We start from the raw sequence: 22,638 nt of genomic DNA, 5'->3' as shown, positions 1-22,638 counted from the left end.
CTCGATGGCCTGTAACCAGCTCATATTTTCCTTTGAAGTTTTTGGTGCAGGAGTTCTGACTTAAACTGTCTTCCTCCTGTTCCATGCTTTGCTCCTTTTTGTCCCCAAAATAGGAATCTAATGTTGGATTCTTCTGTTTGCTTTGTTTTCTTTACCTGGTCATGTTGCCCCTCAGTCACTTGACCCCTGGGCTTTTTGCCAGAGTAGGACTCTGCCACCAGATGGGGCTTTTGTCCCAAATGCTGTGGTTTTCTCAGCTGCCAGAGGTATTAGTTGGGTGCCCTCTCTGAAGCCTCCACCAGTTCTGGGAAGCTGGTCACACACCCCAGGACCTCAACCCTAGACTGCAATCCAGATCCAAGCAGGTTAAAGCAAGAGTGATTACCCCTCAGGCTGGTGCTTGGTCCCCCTACACTCTGCAGGGCAGGAGCTAAAGCTGCAGCCTGGCACCAGCTGAGCCAAGGAGTCTCAGTGGCTTCTCGCCCCTGGGGGCAACAGCTAATGCTCTCCCAACTACTGGTCCCAAAGTCCACACTGCACTGACCTCTCACTTTGTCCTTCGCATCTATGTGTTGATAAATCTAGAAATATATTCAGCTGCTGGTGATCTGGAGTCCCTCTGGCCAGCAGTTGGTCAGGCCCGCCCTGGGGCTAAAACCTCTGGCTCATGAGGGCCTGGGCTCGGGCTCCCAGAGTGCTGCACTGGCCGATTCCTGCCGGCATGCTGGGCTGTCCTCAGTGGGAAGTTAGCTTCTCTGTGTCATTTTGTGGGTTCTGTAGCTCCAAAGTTTGTTCAGAGTCCCCTTATGGATTGGGGTAGGTGGAAGCTAGAGCCGTGCAGAGGTCATGTTTCTACTCCACCGTCTTGACTCCACCCCTGCCTCTTGCGAGGAGACAATTTCTAACGAAGAGGTTTCAGAATCACAGTGGGGAATAAAGGTGGGGGAAGTGGGGAAGTGGGTGGCAGCTTCACTAAGGACCAATGCAGTGCTATGATGGGAAAAACATTTTTGCTGCCTAGTGTTTTTCCCCCCAATGCCAGGTGTGCTGAGCTAAGGCAGATAGCTAAAGAATTCTATTTTTATCTCTGAACATATTCTACAGCAGTTCCTTGAGCTTAAAATAACCCTGAAATAAATGACTAGTTCCTAACTACTCCACAAACTGGGCAAAAAGTTCTCAGTCATCACACTATTCTTCAATCCAACAGAATGAGATGAGGTGCCTAGTCATTCTCATAATTGAGGAAAAGTAGAGTGAACGGCTTTAAGAATAAACCAACATCAGACCATGGCAACAACTTCACTTACACTCCATTCTTCACAAGCGGCCAAGATGAACATCCCTCCCACATAGCTTTATTCCTGTCACCCCTGCACCCGCTGTGTTTTTTCAGTTCCACTGTTCTACATAAAGTGAAACTCCTCAGCCTGGCATCCAAAGCCATTCACGCTCTCGTGCCACCTTAACTCACCAACCTTATCTCATTAGTCCACATCCAGGAAAACTGAGCAACAATTATTTCCTACCCTTGGGCATCTTTTCCTGTTACGTTCACTTTGTAAATCCAGTTTATCCCTAAAGTCCTGTATATCCACAAATGCCCAGCCCAAATGCCACCTTACCTATAGAGAGTTTTCTGATCTTTCCATGGGAAACAGGCCTTTTTAAACTTTATCCAGACTTTATGTGAAACTTCTTTTAGGCCCTAATAGTCTACTCATTATTGTAGTTATAAAGAATAAATCCCCTTCTGCAACTGTAAGCTACAAAGAGAGACATATTTTACTTAATGTTTGCCATCTCCCCTGTACTATGCACTATGGCTATAAATCATGGAACAGGCTCAGGGGCATGCACACTGCCTTTGCCTTCAAAGGCAACAGAAGGATGCATGACTTTGTCATATTACTATTAATGATGATCTGAGAACAAAAATATCACTGGTTTGATTCAAGCTAAACTGGGAGAATATTTACTATAAATGACTATAAAAGTCACTCTACCATTCAGCTGTCTGTCCAAATGCACCATGGGTCTCAAGGGCAGCTGCTTTGTATTCATGCTGGAAATTTAAACTCAGTCCTGAGCTCTTAACAAAAAGGAGGGCTGTGTCAACACAAAGCCAAAACAACCAGTCAATTCAGTTGCTTCAGTGAAATAAGTCAATGGTTGGGGGGAAGAGGGGGAGAGGCAGCAGAGTAGGAATAGCAAGCTGTCAATCCAATAATCTGTTGCTGTGTAGACAGAACAGTGGCTGATTGAAATGGTCACTTTTCAACTGGCTATCTTTGGTGTAGACATAGGAAGTGAAAGAATACCCTCATTTAGTCTCCATCCTCTCTATGTCTAACCTCAGCTCCCACTTCGACAATGCATTACACTTTATGAAGCACTTTAATCACAGAAGCTGAGCTCTGTGAGGCAGATAATTCAAGCATTATTAACCCCACTTCGAAGAGTAGGAAATCATCCAGGTTCAATTGGGCTGGTCTCGATTAATGTTTTGTGGAACAAATTCCCCTCAACCCTTTGGCTTAAACATGTGACCCTGATTATATTGATCTAATCTCTTACAAACAAACGGACCTAGGAGGAAAAGACCTTGTGTACTAACCCCCCCTGCTCATGGAAACTAATGAAGTACAGCATGGTACAGTAGAAAGACCACTGGCTTTGAATATGGGAATTTATTATGCTTAACTATGATTATCTGTGACATAGATTTTCTACTGTTTTTTGGGGGGCAAAGGTGTATGTGGGAGGAAAAACATATAAATGCTTGATAATTAACATTTTTTTTTAAGAGAGGTCAAATGACTTGGATCCTGCTTCTTTGATTTACTATCTTTGTGACCTAGGGCTAGACATTTAATTTCTCTGGGCCTCAGTTCCTCATTCTGTGCAGGGGTTGGGGTAGCTAGGTGGTACAGTGAATAGAGAACCAGCCCTGGCATCAGGAAGACTTGAGTTCAAATTTGGTCTAAGACACTAGCTGTGTGACCTTGGGTAAGTCACTTAACCCCAAATGCCTAAAAATGAAAAAATAAATACCAATAGGGCAGGGGTTCTTTGTGCCATGGACCCCTCTGGCAGTCTGGTGAAGGCTATGGACCCCCTTCACAGAAGAATGTTTTTAAATACACAAAATAAAATAGATAGGATTACAAAGGAACCCAATTACAATTAAAGTTATAAATATACTTTAAAAAGAAAGCTGATGGACCCTAAGTTAAGAAAATCATAAAGTGACAAATCAATAAACATTTATTCAGTACTTAATATGTGCCAGGCACCATGCTAAGGGCTGGATATACAAAAAAACAAACAAAAAAATGCCCAGCCCTCAAGAAGCTTACCATCTACTGAGACAAACGCAAACAAATAAATACAAAGCAAGCTATACAGAGAAGGAATAGGAAATAATTAACAGAGGGAAGGCACTGGAATCAAGCCAGGGAAGTTCAGGATCAGAGGAGAGAGAGTGTTCCAGGCACTGGCAACAGCTGGAGAAAATGCCAGGAGCCAACAGAAGGAATGTCTTCTTCATGGAACAGCCAGGAAGCGAGGGTCACAGTGCCAGTGTCAAAGATCATTTAGTTAATTAAACTTCCTTGTTTTAACAATGAGCAAAATTAAGGCCAAAGTAAATATAGTAACTTGCCTAAGGTATCAAAGTGGCAGAGAGTAAGGCATAAAAAGGCTGGAAAAGTAAGAGAGAGCTGAGTTGTAAAGGGCTTTGAACATCAAATAGCATTTTGTATTTGCTCCTGGAGATAATAGGGAGCCACCTGGTTTTGGTAAACAGGGGGTGACATGATCAGACAGACCTACACTTTAGGAAAATCATTTAAGTGGCAGAATGGAGGCTGGATGGTGTGGGGAGGCAGACACACTCACCAGCAGCTAGCCAAGGAATCCAGAAATGAGATGATGAGGGCCTGCACCAGGGTGGAGGCCAAGTCAGCAGAGAAAAGGGGGCACATTCAAAAGCTACCACAGAAGTGAAATCCCCAGGCCTGTAACAGACTGGGGGGGGGGGGGGGGGGGGGGGGGGGGTGGATCCTGGATGACTCCCAGGTGGTAAGCCAGAGGGACAGCCTCACCCCTACCTGGCCTCTCAATTTCCTCATCAGCTCATTTATCTTAAGTGCTGACAAATTTCAAACAACAGAAAGTAGAAATTAGGGTGCTAAAGAATGCAAGTTCCAACCAATTCAAAATAACTTCATTCTTTATGCTTTTCGCACCTAGCATGGGCTGAGGTGGGCATTCAATAAATACTTATTTGTTTAAGGACAAGCTGGTAAATGCTTCAGCTGAGAAAACGAACAGGTGGCCATTTTAAGCTATACATTTTTACCATCAAAGATAAAATGATTTCCCTTTAGCTTCAAATTTATAGCAAGTATCGCCTCTAGTAAATTAGCTGGGAACTGAGGGCAGATGCTAGCTCCTTTCTCCTCACAATATTAGTTCTCTAAGCACAGTGTGACCTTTCTGATGGGGGTGGGGGGGGGAATTCTGGGGAAAATAATGAAGCTTAAAACTTCAAGAATCTGGAAAATAGATGGGAGAACAACAAATGGTTCACTTGACAGTCACCCCCAATGGCTCCATGATGCTCCCCTATGCTCTGGCACCTGCTGTTACCTCGATCTGGGCTTTCCTCCGAGCTCTCTCGGTCTAGCCAAGTCCTACCAAGTTTTCACTATCCAGGTCAAATTCCCACCCTCTCCTGAAAGCCTTCCTTTCTCACTCTTCCAAAGTGGTCTTTCTAACCAGAGAGGCAGTGAGATCCCCAGAGGTCAGAGGGCTGAACTTTGGGTTAGCAGACCCAAAACCCCACCTCTGAGTCTCTGGGCTCAGATGTGCAGAATGGAGACAAGACATTTCACTGCCTCTGTCACCTGCTTCCTGTAAAGATGTGCTTGTAAACAAAATGCTATACAAATAGAAGCAGAGTGGGGAGGGGTCTTTATGATTAGCCCAGTGATCTCAAGGGGAAAAAACCCGGTATTTGGAGCTGTGTTCAAGCCTTTATTTTATCATTGCTTTGTTTTGTTATTTATTGCCCATGTGAACACAGGCAAATCACATAAGCTGTCTAGATCTCATTTTTATGTGTAAAATAAGGGGCCCAGACAGGCACATAAAGGCAGTGGGGTGAGTGAAGTGGTCCAGCCACTCTGGGAATCATTCTGAAATGATGTCCCCAAAGTTACCAAATTGTGAACAGCCTTTGCCCCAAGGATACTATTACTACTACTACTACTACTACTAGGTCTTTACCCCTAAAGAGATCAATGAAAGAGGAAAAGAACCCATATTACAAAACTATTTCTAGAAGTTCTTTTTAGAATGGAAATTAGGGAGGTATTCCCATCAATTGGGGAATCATAGTATATGAATGTAATGGAACATTATTGTGTGTAAGAAATGAAATGATAAAAATCATCAGGTTCAAAGAAATCTGGGATGACTTGTATGAACTGATATCGAATGAAGCTTAATGATTCTGATCAATGCAATGACAAACTCCAATTTCCAAGGCATGCTGATGAGGCAGGTTACCCAAGTGACACAAAAGCAAGGCACTCACGATGCAGAATGACACAGACCAATGGGAGAATTTGTTTTGCTTACCTGTGCATATTTGTTTCAAAGGTTTTGGTTTTCTTTCTTTTTTTTTTTAACGAGAGAGGGGAAATAGGAAGGAGAGAAAATAAATGTTAACTGAAAATAAAAGTTTAAAAAAAGTTGGACTGGATGATTTGTAAGATCTCTTCCAGCTCTAAATCTTATGATGCTATAAAAATCTGCATTTTGCAAAGGCTGTAGTTCAAAAAGGGGAATTGCTTACACAAGGCTATGCAGTGACAGTAGCAAAGTCAGGATTCAAAATCTAGGTCTCCTGACTCCTCAATCTATTTTCCAAACACATAAAACTGCCTCTCAATTGTTTAGTTACCTTTTCATAACCCGATTATCTTGTCTTTTCAAGTACATTGTAAGCTCCTTGACAACAGAGACGATTATCTTACAGTCAGTCAGTCAATAAACACTCACTGCCTTATGGGCGAGGCACTGTGCTAAGTGCTGTGGAATTTATACACAGAAGCAAATCAGGATACCACGATGGGCAGAAAAGATTCCTGAGTGCATTTAATGTCCTAATTTTACCAATGAGCAAAATTAATCCCTGAGCAATCACAGGAACTTGCGTGTGGTCAAACAGGTAATAAAACAGCTGAATGGGTGGGTGCATGTGTATGAACGCCGGTGCTTGGCTCCCACTGCTTCATCACTCTGGCCACTCCACACCTCGAAGTGTCCAGCACAGAAGAGGGACGAACTAAACATTTGCTGGTTGTTGGTAACAAGGGCTCCTGCCCTTTACACTGCTTTCTTGGCCAGTAAAAATCCCCAAATAATTCCTCTTCCCAGGAGCTGGTTCTACACCTGCTCCTCCTCTGGAGTCTTGCTTTTCCAGCCCAGGGCTAGCTAGTTAGAATTCTTAGCACTACCAAACTTTAATAGGTTTGCTCCCAGGAGAAAGTGAATTAGACTTTGCTTATCTTCGCAATGGGATGACAGAGGAGCTCATTGTTCAAAGCAACATTTTCTAAGGCAGGAAGAGACAACATTTCACCTTTTACTCAGTCTCCAAAGAACCCTCTTAAAATGACTTCTGGCACACTTGCTCCTGGAAGAGGTTATCATTTTTATTTGGCTTGAGAAGACGGTCCACTTAAAGAAAGAGAGAGGAGGGAGTGAGCGCTCACTCCTGACATGCTGTCAGTACTTTGATGGAAGTGTTAGTTACAGAGAGGAACAAAGCCTTTGAGAGGCCTGACAGGAACCTACTATTTTCTGCCATACTTACTCAGCTCCCTGGGAATGTGCTCTAAGAACATTGCTTTTAGCAGGTAGCATATACAGGCTACAGAGGCAGAAATGACCCTAATTCGTTAGGCAGTCCTATTCCTATTCCAGGGCCATTCCTTCCACTCATCAGAAGACTGGCAGGAAGTGTGTGTGTGTGTGTGTGGGGGGGGGGTTTCAGATGAGCTACACTGACAATACTCTGGATGAGGAAAAGAAAACTTCTCAAAACATTTAGATTCCAGCATCATTAGCTTTGACAAAACAGAGGTGATGGCAGCAGACAGGGCCACTTACAATCTCAAATCAGAATTACAGAAGCATCAAACAGCAGAACAAAAGAAGAAAACTTTAGGCATCAGCTTAGTCTAACCTACTCATTTTACCAAAGCAAAAACTAAGGCCAAGAGGCAATAGAAGTGGATGAAAAGGAGTAGAGAAGAGGTGGGAAGCACCCCCCCCCCAAGCTTAACCCCTCCAGGCTTCTGACACTGACCTCTGGCACCGCTGATCTCTGGCCGTGGGGGGAGTGGGGGGGGGGGGTGTTTACAGCCTGAGAAAGCCACTTCACCTTAGGACTCCAGCAACTAAGACTGTGGAGTCACAGAAAAGGGCCTCGGAGATGGCAGCTGTCACCATGAGGCTGTACATTAATGACATCTCCCAGGTAGCCAGAAAACAAAAACAAATAAAATATCCAAAGTCCAGAGAGAGGAAACCATTTGGCAAACTTCTCCCAGCCTGTTAGTGGCATCAGTGAGCTGACAGGAAGAACAACTGTTTACAACAGGCATAGTCCTACAATCAACCAATCAACATTTATAAAGTACCTACTGTGTGTCAGGCACTGGGCTAAGTGCTGGAGGATATAATAAGAGGCAAAGGACAGTGCCTGCCCTAAAGGCACTTATAATCAATTGGAGAATGCAAACAGTTAGACATAAACAAGCTACATACAAGATAAAAAGAAAATAACTAACTGAGGGAAGGCACTGGAATTAAGGGGGGTTGAGTGTTGGGACTTAAAGGAAGGCAGAAAGCTCCATGCCAAGAGCTGAGAGATGGAGGGTCTTGTTCAAGAAATAGCAAAGACACGATACTATGTAGATAAGATGCAGCAAGGCCTGGCTTTAGCTCCACAAGCTTATCACGTGTTTAAAAATCAGAGGGTTGCTGTGCAAAGTTATCTCTGTGGTTGCATTTATCAAAGAAATGACCTGACATATTTGTGAGGCTCAAATGTATTTTGTTCTCCTAATTCAAATAATCACAGGTCAAATTAATAATTACTAGCTGAATGAATTATAATTTCAATACAGATTTAAAAATAAAAAGAAACAGCCAGGAGGCCAATGTCACTGGAGTAAGGCGTAATAACTAGAAAAGGAGAAGGGGCAGGTTATGAAGCGCTTTGAAATGCCAAATGGAGCATTTTGCATTTGATCCCTGCAGCTCTCATCAGAAAGGCACAGGAACTGAGGGTCCCAAGGAAGTATTGACTACTGAAACTGAAAATCTCCCAAGATGATGAGCTCCTCCTCCTGGTGGAGACGTGAAGTTAGTGGAGTTGAAACCAAAGCAAAGGAGCAGTGGGATATGATGTTGAAAGGACAGCAGAGCACAAAACATCCGAGCCAGAAGGGGATTTGAAATACAGACTGTCTTATGTGGCTAGAATGCTGCCATCGCTTTGATCAGGTACCCTGACAAGTTTCACCAGGAGGTGTAACCCAATAGCATCTGGCCTACTTTGTGAGACCAAGAAGTCACACCAAGCAAAGCAGCCCCTGACCAGATGCTACTTTGGGGTTCTGAATAAAACAATTCCTTAATAAGAGGAAAGCAGTCAGAATGCTCTTTCTAAAGCTACATATGCAGAAATGTGCACGCACTCGCGTGCACACACAAGCACACACACCAATCACAACATGAGTGATCAAAGTCAATAAAAAGGAGCTTTAAGAATTTCCATTGATTTAAAAATTTCTTCCCTAAAAACATCTTCCCTACCCAAAGCTCTGAATAGAAAGTGTTAAATGATACAGAGCAAAATTAACTTGTGGCAAAAATATTTCAGTGACCAATCAAAAAGTTCTGATGGAATATTCTGTACTTCAGGTACAGACTCAGCTAGAGCATAGCTGAGGTCTCATCTATCTTCAAAATGCTAGGATTTATGTTGCTTTAGAAGTGTTACATGCTGTCATTTATACCAGGTTAAGGTGGAAGCCTGTGCTCTGCTCACAGGCTCTGCCTGCTTTCAAGTGGAAGGACCCCCAGGAATACTCTGGCTATTTCAAGGATTCAAGATTCAAGGCTTTAGGGTGCCTTCCAGCTCTTTGTGTTCTATATTCTAGGATCCCCTCCCAGTTAAGGTATGTGAAAAATGGAAGGTAGGAGGGGGGCATATTATGAAAGGCTCTAAAGGCCAAACAGTATTTTGTATTTGATCTTGGAGGTGATAGGGAGCCACTGGAGTTGATGGTGGAGGAGAGTTTGCTTATTGCATGGGACATGATCAGACCTGTGCTTTAGGAAAATTACTTTAGTGGCTGAATGAAGGATGAATCAGAGTGGGGAGAGACTTAAGGCAGGCAAACCCATTGGCAGTTACTGCGATAGTCCAGGAGTGAGATGATTAGGGCCTAGACTAGAGTTGGGGCAGTGTGTGTGTTGGGGTGGGGGGGTGGGGGAATATTCAAGAGACATTACAAAGGAGAAATCAACAGATCTTGGCTATAGATTGGATATGGGGTGGGGGTAAGAAATGGGGAGGCATCAAGAATGACTCCTGGCTTGTGAGCCTGAGGGACTGGGAGGATAGTGTTGCCATCTACAGTAAGGGAGGGGAAGAGTGCAGGAAGGGTTTTGGGGGAAAGATAATGAGTTCCATTGTGGACATAACCGAATTGAAGATGTCTACTGGAGATCCAATTAAAGATGTCTGAAAGGCAGTTGAAGATGTGAGATTGAAGGTTACAGCACAGTTTGGGGCAAGATAGGTAGATTTAATAGAGATGAAATCAAAGCCATAGGAGCTGAAAATAAAGTCATAAATAAGGAGAAAAGAAGAGTTGGCCCAGGGTTCTAGAATTTAATATTCAATCAGTAAAATTTACCCTACTGAGCTTCTGTTCCCTAGGAATAATCATTCCATTTCATTCAATAAGTCTTTGCAGAGCTATTCTCTATGGAGAGTCCGGTGGTAGGGCTGAGGAAGATACCAAGTTTCGATAAGAAATGGTTTCTGGCCTTCGGGGAACTTACACTCATTCAATAAATGTTGACCAAAGACCTACCATGTGAAAGGTTTTGTTCTAGGTAACATGATTCACTCTAAGGTAAATTCCGTTCCTAACTCCATCCCACTCCCACCAAAGCTGAACACAGTACCTTGGTGTTCCTTCGGAGACTGCGCAGAATGTTCCGCCTCCTTGGGTCTTCATCTGTTTCATAAGGGATCACAGAATTGTCTCCTTTGTATCCTTGGGAGGCCTGGTCCTCCTCTTTTTTCCGGATGGGCCCTAGCTCATCGTCACTCCCCACACTGAAGCTGGTCCTGTAGCTGGCAAAGCGCCCTAGGCGTGTGCACCGCGTCCTGTACAAGACAGGTTTGCTCACCATAGACACTTTGCGCCCTCGCTCCAAAGAGCTGGTGTCCATTTCGCTATCAGAGCCATTGGCACTGCCATTGGACTGGGCTTTGTTGATGTTCCGGATGGTGATGATTTTTCCTTGGGTGCTGTCATGTGGCACAGAGTAGATATTTTCCTCCTCATTGCGTGGCTTGACCACAGCATCCATTGGCTCTGCATAATCTGAAGGATCAAACCCATCAGCAGGGAGCCAGCTGCTAGAAGATACTGACTTCCTCTGGGCATCCTTATGCCCTTGGTCCAAATAAGACAGATCCCCTTTTATTTCAAAATGGACAGGAGGCTTTGGTTTCACTGGTGGAGGTACTTTGTTGTTGAGCTTACTCTCAATGCTCATAAAGAAAGACAGACTATCATTCCCCTCTAGCTCCATGGAAAGCTTAGAATGATCTTTGGACAAGGAGGGCAAGGATGTATCTTCTCGGAAGAGGCTATAGGATGGTGGTTCAATGTCTTCTTCAGAGTCAGGGAGATTAGAGTTGCAGAGAGGGGAGCCAGCACGGGGGGAATTAAAGACTTCCTCGGTGGTACTACAGGCCTCAGCAACGTTATCATACATATGGGTAGCCTCAATGATGTTCTTCTTTTCTACCACATCTTTGAAGAATGGATGAAAGATCTCCAGTTTATGCTGAGGTTGGCTACAGGGGATGTTTGTGAACCTTCCGTCAATTTCTTGGGCTATCTCCTCTCCTTCGGTCAACTGTTCCCGGCTTAAGTCATTGTCTAGAACATCGGTTGTGCAGTCAGTGAGAGCTACAAGCTGAATGGGAATGATGTCCTGCACTTCACAAAGAAAGGCACGTAACATAGCCAAGGAGGCCTTCCGTTTGGCTGAATAAAAAACTATGTACCCATGAACCAATCGGCTTTTCCTAATGCTAAATGAGGAATGATATGAAAGAATCGACAATTCAATGCGCTTTTTGTGGGGTCCAATTATTGGTAATTCAAGTAAAACCGAGTTGTTGCTGCCGCCCTGAGAAGGCTTACACGTTTGGGATTGGAGAACAGGAAAAAGAATGTCATCTGTATTAAATGGATCTCCACACATTAGACACATTACAATCCGCAGATCAATGTCAGTCAAATCTTTGATGCTAGCAGTTGAACTGACAAGATTTAAGTTACGCTTTGAGTCCAAAAGTCCTTTCAAAACTTGACTAATTTGCTTCTCATTGATGTTGCGCCCATAACCGATGCCAGCAGAAGCTGGATCCAGAAAGACACACTGCAGTTTGCTAGCAATCTGCTGGCCTTGCTGTATTAAGCTATGCAGTGTTTCACCACTAGTGTCTCCTCGCTTGTTAACTAATATTAGTGTCAGGGGAAGATGAACCAAATGATTGTCCCTACGGCCAAGTGTTGACTCTCTACTTTTTTCAATACTTTCTACAACGTAAGAGAGAGATTCCTTTGAATTGTAAAGGCAGAGACAACCATGGGGCTGAAAGGTTGGTGTCTGGAAAGAATTTACAGGAAGTCGGACATTACCTTCTATTGGCCTCAGAGAAAGTTCATACATTTTGCCATCTATCACATACTTGTCATCATTTGTACAAAGAGCTCGAATCTCATTTGCCAATTCTCTAGCAAGACCATCCTTGCCAAGAATAACCAGGTTGATCCGATCTATGTTGGGGTCAGAAAGTGAGTTTTTTTGATTGCGATCAGAAGGTCTGATGAACCGAGAACTAACCAGATGTTCAATTTTGGAGTCTACACACATGGGGCAGCTGGGACAAGTCTCCTTGGTTGGGTGGTACACAAAGTGAATGTGCTTTAAAATGAGAGCATCCCGCTCTGCCTGCAGCTTCTGCAGAGCTTTGAATCTCTGCTCTTCCCCCAACACATCCTGAATAACACCCATCTTCTCCTTACTAGGTTTAGCATCAAGTTCTAGTTCATAGAACAACTCAGAATATTCTAGGAGCAGCTCCTGAAATTCTTCCTTGGCTTTGTCTATAATCTGTTTTTGGTGTTTGCTGTAGATATCCATATATACAGATTCTTCCAGCCACAGGTAAAAGTCTTCATTCATGATAAAACTACGAGCCTCTTCCCAAGGCTTCCCAGGAGTTATGAAAGGAGACGTCTCTAGGTTTTCTTTGAAAGCCCTTCGCATCTCAGCTCTTTTCCTCTCATTCCTCAGTTTCTCTAAATGGGCCTCGTACAGCTGCTCAGCAGGTAGAGTCTCCATTAAATCAAAAGGTATTCGCTCATTTTCCATATTGTCAATATGGCTGGTGGTATCCCAAGGTGTTTCTTCAAGTACAACAAACCACTTTAGAAATTCTGGCTTGGTTTCCAATAGCTTTTCTGCTTTGATGCAACTCAAGTGGTCAATCTCATCAAGGTTGGGGATAAGAGCTTCAAAAGCCAGTGGGAGAGCTGCAAGATACAGCTTCCTGCGCCGCTCGATGTGCTCATGCTTGAGACGGTGGGTGTGCTGCAGGAAGAGTTTCTTGGCTTTCTGTGTGCCCTCGAGGTAGACGTAGTCTTGGTACTCGGGAGAAGACTGCATCTTCCGGCTGACACCTGGCCAATTCTCGTTGTGGCTCTTCACGATGCGGCTCACTAGCCACTCATACTTGTCTTTTGCAGTTGCTATTTGTTGGCTCTGCTGCTTCAGAGCCTCAAAGTAAGGGATGATTTTCATCTTCCCCCGACTTTTATCAATGAGCTGCACTAAAGTGCTAAAAGCCAGGTCCACATTCACATTAGATCGAGCTGAAGTCTCCACAACCTGGAGATTCTTTTTGCTTAAGGCAAAAGTATGTGCATCTCGAATGTACCGCTCCACTCCCTCATCACACTTTGTCAGAACCACCACTATAGGCTTTTTTGTCTTGGCGAGTTGATTGTAAAGGTTTGAAACAAACTTAAGCTGATCATCAAAGTTCCTGTTCATACCCCTGCTCACATCGATGCAGAGAAGAAAGCCATCGATCAGCAGCTTTCCTTCAGGCATTTGTTTCTGTTCAAAGTCCTGTTCCAGCCCCAGCTGGTCAGTGCAAAAATACATGAGCTTCTCTGCTGACGCAAGCTTGGTGGCTGCAGCTCTCTTGATGTAAGGCTGCAGGGCGGTGCTCCGGTGAGGCTGGAAAGTCTGGTCATCAATAAATTCAGTTTGCTCCACAATGTGAATCTTACATTCCACACAGTCTTCCAGGGAGCGCCCCACTTCTCCCCAGTACAAGAAATGGTCATTGTTGACAACCCTTCCACCAAAGTCACTGGTGCTGAGGACAGAGGTATGGTCCAAATGAAATTCATCAGCACTGGGACGAACAAAACGATTGCACAGGCAAGACTTCCCAATGCCACACTGTCCCTTCTCCTTCTCTGTCCCCGACAATCCCACCACACTGACATTGTAGGTGGGAATGCGGACATCTTGTTTCCTTGCCATCATCATCGTCGACACATCCTGCCAGGGCCAGCCACTTCCGAGATGATTTGTGTCTTCCAGTATCCTGTACAACTTCCCCACTGGCCAAGGGAAGGGCAGTTGTTACCAGTGCAGGCAAACTGCCCACACAGGAGAAAAGACTGTTCTCATAGCTCTTCTGTACCAACAAAAGTTTCTCATCACTCAGCAGCCAGCATTTCCCTGTAGGGACAAAAAACAAACACAGCCAACATTATAATGCTGAAATCAAAGTACGGTTATCAAATGACAATTATCATGAATGACTCCTAGTCTTGAAAAGGGCCCCAATATTTAATATTCTGAGAACTAAAACACATAATTTCTTTACAAAACAGGAGTATTTCTTTTGTAAGAATAATTGATATGGACACACATGCTTTGGCTGTCAAAGAACCAATGATCTTCTTATGATCCATACTGCACCTCATTTAGACATTCTGCCCTGGTAAGATGACACCTCAAGCACTACAGCCAGCTCCAGAGATCACATTCTTAAGAGGAACACTGATAACCTGCAGTAGTTCCACCAAAACGCAACTAGGATAGGGAAGGGCCTCAAAATCATGTCAAGGAGAACTGGCTGAAAGAACTATGGCTACATAACTGAGAGAAGGGAAGGCAAAGGGGAAGATGGCTGCTCTCCTCAAACATCTGTCCTTATATTTGTGTCCCCAATATCTGACACAATATCTTGCTCAGCACATGATGTCTGTTGAACTAAACCAAGAGTCTGCATAAAAAGGACTCGTTTTACTCTGTTTAGGATTAAAGAATTTAAGCTGAGAGAGGCCAAAGAGTTAGTCTAGTCCAGGAGTCCTTACGTCTTGGGGTCCATGAGCATTTTAAACAAAAATTTTGAAAACTGTAGTTCAATATAACTTATAATTATGAGTCTGAGGAGTCCATAGCCTTCATCAGACTGCCCAAGGGGTTCATGACCCCCTAAAAAGAAGCCCTCCTTTAGTCCAATCCCCTTATTTTACATTAGAAAAAGTCAAGGCCCAGAAAAACTGAAGTGCCTTGCCCAAGATCAGACAAGCAGAAACAAAGCCAAAACGTGAGCTCCTATTTGGACTGTACACCCAGTAGTCTATTCTGTTGCCATTCCTCTGCATATCAGAAGGCAATACTAATGTCAACAGATGAAAAACACAGGGATGCAGATTTTACTAAAAAATGTTCCTATAAAGATTGCATGACTACTTGTCAAGGGGGTTGTTGGAGCTAGATTAGATGACTTTAAAGTTCTATCCAATTCAAAGTTTATAATTTAAGGACTGGAGAAAAATCAACAGTTGATTATTAACATGGCCAAATGCATCATCTCTGGAAATTGCCATGATGAACAAATTTTTTAAATAACAAATTATCAAATTATCTTTCAAATCAAGTTTACATCTTATAAAAGCCCAGCATTTTTACAATTTTTTTATTGAAGGGAATATCAGAAATGCCCTGCTGAAATGCTGGTCTATCAAATTTCATTATCTTGATTGGGGTCCGCCTGGGATCACTGCTATTCACCCTAAGCAATGCCAGCAGAGATGCTGCTCCCTAAAAGGTCATGGAGGCCAACTATGCATGGAAATACAACTTAGCTAGACAAAGGCTAGAAAGCAGTCATTAAACTAGTCAAGAGGGAGAAATCAATGGATGCAAGTAAGCACCTCATAACGACCTAAAGCAGCATTAAGAGGATTCCTACCTCAGCAGGAAGACATGGAACAAGCATGGAAAAGAGATAAAATATTTAGTCCCTCCCTCCGTGTTAAAACGGAAAATAAGCAAGAAATGTGTGTGAGTACTGGAGGCATTTTTTTTAAATCAACTAAAAAAATTTAAAATGTCAAATGGGCTAAAACTAAGTATATACATATTTAAATATATAAGTAAATACATAATTAGGCAGCCAAAATGGCTAAAACAATCTTCAGCTACATGATTAGCAGGAGTGTCTAGAATAAACGAGGTGATCATTCCACAGTCTTGCCCTGGTCAGACATCATCAACATCATTACTCATTTATATTATACTTCATGGCTTGCAAAATCCACAGTTCACATTTTCATAGAACTTTATGACTTACAAAGTGTTCTTTCTATAAAGTGTTCTCAGTATGACTCTTGTTTAGGTAATACAAACAACAGTATACCCCTTTTACAGATAAGGAAGTTGAGGCTCAAAAAGTAACTTGTCATTCATCACATGAATAGGGCCCAACTTATAACCCTGTGCTCTAATCACTTCACCATTCCCTCTCTTACAGCAAGAATTTATCTAATTAGTGCTGGGGACAGGAGTGGGGCAACATAATCATTTGGAATATGTTCAGAGGAAATCAACCAAGATGGTAAGGAGCTCAAAACCCTGTAACAAGTGGAAAGAACAGTGTTTAGTCTTGAGAAAGGGGGCATGATGGGAAGAGGCTCCCTGCTGGATGCAGGAGGGCTATCTTCAGTTATCTGGAGAGGTATCCCAAGGTAAAAAAGGCCCCTTTCAGGATGCAGGAAAACAGGCACACTGATGTTCTATTAGTGGGGCTATGAACATTCCATTTCCATTCTGGAAAACAATTTGGAACTAGGCCACAAAAGTCACTAAACCATACATAACTTTTGATTCAGTGACGGTACCACCATGAGGACCATACCCTAAAGCCTAAAGAAAGAAAGGGGGGAAAAAAGACTCATATGTACAAAAATATTTATAGCAGTTCTTTTTGTGGTGGCAAAGAACTGGAAATTAGGGGAGTGTCCCCTTCAACTGGGGAACAGATAAACAAATTATGGTCTATGAATGTAATGGAATACTACTGTGCTGTAAAAAATGATGACAGCAATAATTTAAGAGAAGCCTGGAAAGCCGCCTGTAGACGTTTTGTAATTGCGGCCCTGAATGGCTGCAAAGCTTTCCTTCTTCACCTCCTACAGACTCTGATTTCCTTTAAGTCTCAAATGCCACCTTCTCCAAAAGGCCTTTCTAAGTCCCTGCAGTTGCTGGGGGTACCTACCATCTACTTTATATTTCAGTTTTATATAATGATTTCTGTATCTGCTGTCTTCTCTGTTACAATGTGAGTTTCTTAAGGGCAAATGTTGCTTTTTCTTTTTCTTTGTATGCCAACAGCTTAATGCAACAGCACACAGTAAGCACTTAATATATTCTTGTTTACTGATGGGGCATTCTGCTTTGGGCTAGGGGCTTAAGTATAAGACTAAGTAACTGGGAAAAGTAACAAGGAGGCAGATGTTGACTCACAATAGTAAAGAACCTAACAAATTGTCCAAAATGGTGTCCTCAGGTGGTAGTTTGTTCCTTAGTAATAGAGGAGTTCAATTCTCTGAAGGCTGGATAACTACTTAAGAGAAGGGATTCGCACTTAGACAGAGTCTGGGCTGGGGAACAATCTTGGAGATTCCTCCCAACTCTAAGATTCTCAAAGTAAGAAAAACTTTACTTGAAATAATTTATTCAAGTCTCAACTAGGATTATCATCTGGGGCATCAAGGGAATTGTGTACAACACAATGCTCTTTTAAAGAGGAGACAAAACTGGAAACACTTTGAACCAAACAAGTTATTGCGTAACTCTATGGAAGTGGAGTCAAATTCAAATAGAATGAGACCTCTGAAGCCACATATTGACTAAGAAAACACCAAACTAACATTTTCTACACGTTGTATTATATTCTTAGGATTTGTTAAATATCTCCCAATCATATTTTAATGTGGTGTGGACTAGGGCATGAGTTTGACTCCATCGCTAAAAATTTTCACTTAGAAAATGGAAATAATATTTTCATAACCTATTTTATGAAAGGGGGAGGTAGAGAGGAGGAAATGCTTGTAAATTTTAAAGGAATATGAGTGATTCTCACTAAAATCAGCCCCTAAATGATAAAGGCTATTCTCAAGGTCTCTCACTTGAAAAAAGTCACGAAATGCCAAGGAGTGAAACCAGATACACTCCCAACTAGTTCCTATATGTCTCTGGCAAATCCTAACTTGTGGATGACTCAATTTTTGTCTATCAAATAGAAGCAGGAACATAGGATCCTCACAGCTATCCTGAGGGAAAGAAATGTGATTCTTTGTAATTCCTTCAAAGGTAGATACAATTCTAGATGAAACTAGATGCACTGCTTGAAATGAAGTTGTTGATTCATTAATGCTTGTCCTTATTTTGAAAAGCACATAAAACAGTTACCTGGGGGGGAAATAACTTGCAGCAAGATTCTCTGATAAAAGATTTTATTTTCAAGATACATAAAGAACTGATTCAAATGTATAAGAATAAAAATCATCTTCCAATTAATAAATGGTGAAAGGGATATGAACCAGGCAGTTTTCTGAGGAAGAAACTGCCATATGAAAAAATACTCCAAATCATAAATAATTAGAGAAATCCAAATTCTGAGGTTCTACATCACACTCTTCAGATTGGTAAAGTTGACAAAAGAAAAAAAGAAGACATGATGAACGGACTGTGGGGAAACAGGTATGTTACAATACTATTGGTGAAGCTATTTTCCAAGGATGATTCCAGCTAAGTATAAAAAAAAAAAAACTGATTAACAACAGGTTGGCCAGTCAATTAATTTATAGGATCCTACATTTAGAGTTGGAGGTGACCTCAGAGGCCACCTAACCCAACCCTCTCATTTTACTAAGTTGGAAACTGAGGGTCGGAGAAGCTAAATGCTTTAGGATGATAGATCTAGAACAAGAAAGGTCTTTAGAGAGTCCATCTCATTTTTACATAAGAGGAAACAAAGGACCAAGAGGTTAAATGATCGGTGAATTCTTTAGTTATGACCACCCATGAAACAAAGAAAAATACAAAATGGCCCTCAATCCTCTTCTGTTTCTACAGTACTAGTGGTAGGGTGGTGGAAAAGGAGACTGAGGGAGCCAGGAATCACACAGAAAAGAGTCAAAAAGGATGGGCAGGCACAGATAGGTTGTGATATTCAACACTGGAGCAAACATCAAACAGGATGAGACTGCAAGTCCATTTTGGTTTCTTTTGATACCAATGACTGGGTAGTATGCATTTTCCTAGTAGAAGGTGAACACTTTGAAAGCAGAGACTGCTCAATGTTGTATTTCTATCCCTAGTGACTAGCAGTTCCTGGCACAAGGTAGGCATTCAATAAATGCCTACTCTAAATGAAGTGATTCTTACTATCGGCATTTTAAAGTTTTATTGGTGCCTTTTCTTTGTACATCAGTCATTTCCTAATACACTCCTTTCACTGAACTCTCCCTGCAAGTTTAGCAAAACCAACTGAGATATACAGATCCCCATCACAGAACCTTTTTTTTTTTTTAAACAAGGGCCAAATCAAATGACAGGGTAACTATGACTGACACTCTATGCCCAAATCCACCCCAAAATCCCCCCATTTCTCCAGAGAGGAGGAAAGTACATCTGATGTCTATTCTCCTGCAACAAGACTGGTCACTATCACTAATCAAGTGTGGCTGCCTTTCAATGCTCTCCTCCCTTTTTGTCGCCATTTGGTTGTTTCAGTTATGTCTGACTCTCCATGACCCCATTTGGGGGTTTCTTGGCAGAGATCCTGAAAGGGTTTGCCATTTTTTTGCAGATGAGGAAATTGAGGCAAACGGGGTTCAGTGACTTGCCCAGGGGCACACAGGAACTGTCTGAGGCCAAATTTGAACTCAGAAGATGAGTCTTCCTGACTTCAGGTCCTGTACTCTGTGCACTAAGGTGCCACCCTTGATAACTCATTACATTCCCTCAAAAGAACATTTTAACTCTTCTGTCTAACATTCAAAGCCCTGCACAATTAGGCACCAGTTTAACTGTTCAATCTCAACTCAAATCACTCTCCAACAGTCAGAGCTGAATGAGACTACTGGCCCCTCCCATCTCTGTGGTTGTCACCTTCTGTGACTTCCCTACACACACACTCCTTGGCCTATTTACTTCCTAAGTCATTCTTTATCTCCTCTGGGAAGTCTTCCCAGATTCCTCTTCCCCTGGGGCAGAAATGACCAATCCACCACATGTGGATTTTTTCCCATTTCTCTGATAGACTATTACTTTGATAATAAATATTATGGGTTTTTTGGTCTGTTCTTCAGAATTCCCTCCTTGGTTATATGCTGTAGCTGGCTCAGTTAGTAAGCAATGTTATCAAGCAAATGTCTGACAGGAAGAAAAGACGGACTGGTTACCTATGTGGTCAGAGCTGACAGCGACAAGTGGACGGATCGAGCAGGCCAAGGAGTAGGTGGTCCTCTCCAAGGCAGAGAAATCAAGTCTTGTAAGCAGACCCCCTGGGGTAAATTCATGGCACTGAGACTACAGATCTTTCAGTATTCTGAGTGTGTGAGACTGATCTGAGTTTGTGTTATTCCCCTTGTTGGGCTCCCAGGTCTTTGAGGGCTTATCTAATTTTGGCAGTAAGAGTACACACTCCATGTTTGTGGAAGGGGTACAAATATGAATTTCCATTCCTGTAAATGACCCATGGTGTAGCTGACTGAGCCCAAACAACAACAAGGAACCAAAATCAGGAAAAACAACTTCACCAGCCCCTCACTATCACTCCTCATCTGGAGAAAACCCTTCCTACTTGTGTCCAAGATGTGTGGACATGAACCAGAGCAAGCTAGGATCCTTGTAGCTCTGATGTGTGGCTGAGGCACATGCAAGTCTCACAAGGACACTATCCTGGGGAATCTGAAGAGTGGGCAGCACCACTCGTCAGTGTGCTGGGAAGTCATGGGACTTGGATCTGAATCTGAACCAGGGCTTTGCCCCTTCATGCCTGTGATCTTAGGGCAGCTGTTCCTCCCTGGACTCGTTTCTACCTCTATACAATATGGGTGCAGGACCTCACTGCCTCTGAGGTCTGAGACAACTCACTCAGATTCTCAATCAATCGCTAGCCTCAAGTGGCTAAAAGACTGCCAAGAAGCAGGAAACAAGAGACACATGAGTGTATCTCTGATGGGACTGGAGGCCCTGTGACTGGTGGGGAGTCTCAAATGCCTAAATCAGACTATCTGGTGGAATCACTCACCACACTCCACATCTTTGAGAGGAGACCATATAGCACACAGCAGCTTTTCAAAAGTGTGCTTTACAATTCTCATTTTTACAAAGCTACTTTTGCTAGGAAATATTGGGAGACCATTTTGAGCTAGTGTTTAGAAGCAAATATATGCATATAGAATAACAACCAACTAACAAGTAACAAGAATGCCCTGGGAATATTTAGTAGGAGAATTTTCAGGATTCTTTCTTATAAACATAAAGTAATCCACAGCATCAGGAAATGTGTGATGATGCAGACAGTAACAGAAGGAAATAGGGTGGCGACTGCCTCAGAGGCTTTTAAACACCAACTGGAGATGTGGGTTCATAATTTGGGCAATAAGACTCCACGTAAATGGGCTCCTTAGGGGAGCTCATAAAGAGCTCTTTCCCAAGGCAGAGTGTGACAAATAGGATTGACTCCTGCTGTCAGGTGAGAAGGTAAGAGAGCTCCCCAGGACTAGTGGTCAAAAGACCTGGGGTTGAATCTGATTCTATTATTCCTGGGTAACCATGGGCAAGTCATTTAGGTTTTAGTTTTGCTCAAAGGCTTATCTCTAAGGTTCATTCTATCATTAAATATATTATGACCTTATAAAAATAGAGTAAATTCAGCCAGTTAGCTATAGAAGTTACACACCCAAGAGAAGAGTTGTTCACGGACTGCTGATATGACAGAGTGGTATCTTATGTCATCAAGCCATAGGACTATTTCTGCTCTTTTAAGGGTAGTTATTCCTGTGGAAAAGGGGCCTGCCATTCCCCCTAACACTAGCACTCACTGACCAACTGTAATGGGAATGCAAATTTGGAAGATCTTCCCTGCCCCTAGGCTAACCAACTGTCACTATGGGGCAAGAAAGTTCAAGAGTCCCAGGAAGAGTAGTGTCCCTGACTACCGACCCTGCTACCAGGCTGAAAGTTAGGAGCCCCAAATTCTCACCGCAGATCTAACAATGGCTGTATGTATGCATGGATGTATGACCCTGGGCAAGTCTTTTCCTCTGTCAGATGAGAAGACTGGGGTATATGGTCTCTAAGGGTTCTAGTCCTGATAGCTTTAAAACTTCCTACCACCTGCAACTGGTTTAAATTCAGCACTTATTAAGTGCCTCCTCCGAGCCAAGCAACATGTCTGTGACAAACAAGTAGCTAGGTAGGACACAGACTGCTCTCCAGCAGTTACTGAAGAATTTCTCTTTTCCATATATCTAGTGCCTAGTACAATACCTGGCAAATGGTAGATGCTAAATAAATGCTTGATGAAGATAAAAAATTTAAAGCTATCTATAGTCACATGAAGAAATGTTCTAAATCACTACTGATTGGAGCAATGCATATCAAAACAACTCTAGCACATTGCATCTACCAGACTGGCCAGTATGACAAGACAGGAAAATGATAAATGCTGGAGAAGATGTCGGAAAGTTGGAACAGTAATGCATTGTTGGTGGAGTTGTGAGCTGATCCAGCCATTCTGGAGAGCAATTTGGAACTATGCCCAAAGGGCTACAAAAATGTGCAACGACCCAGCAATACCACTGCTAGAGCTGTATCCCAAAGAGATCATGCAAATGAGAAAGGGACCCACACGTA

At 42.7% G+C, this 22,638-nt stretch overlaps 1 protein-coding gene across 3 annotated transcripts in view; it reads right to left on the bottom strand.

Annotated features, from left to right (window-relative positions):
* The window catches only part of ARHGAP35 (Rho GTPase activating protein 35), a 170,761-nt gene that overhangs the window by 82,835 nt on the left and 65,288 nt on the right, over nucleotides 1-22,638 (bottom strand). For all 3 annotated transcript variants that reach the window (XM_069089103.1, XM_069089105.1, XM_069089104.1), the window contains exon 2: nucleotides 10,279-14,154. In XM_069089103.1, coding sequence (XP_068945204.1) covers nucleotides 10,279-13,959 — 3,681 coding nt within the window. In that variant the 5' untranslated portion in view covers nucleotides 13,960-14,154. The remainder of the gene's footprint in view (nucleotides 1-10,278; nucleotides 14,155-22,638) is intronic.

The sequence above is a fragment of the Petaurus breviceps genome, unplaced genomic scaffold, assembly GCF_028583685.1.
Source record: "Petaurus breviceps papuanus isolate PSGF00001 unplaced genomic scaffold, PetGlider_PUasm1.0 185, whole genome shotgun sequence".
NCBI classification, from domain to species: Eukaryota; Metazoa; Chordata; class Mammalia; order Diprotodontia; family Petauridae; genus Petaurus; species Petaurus breviceps.
Note: the sequence above shows the minus strand (reverse complement) of the source record. Positions and strands in the feature narration are given on the sequence as shown.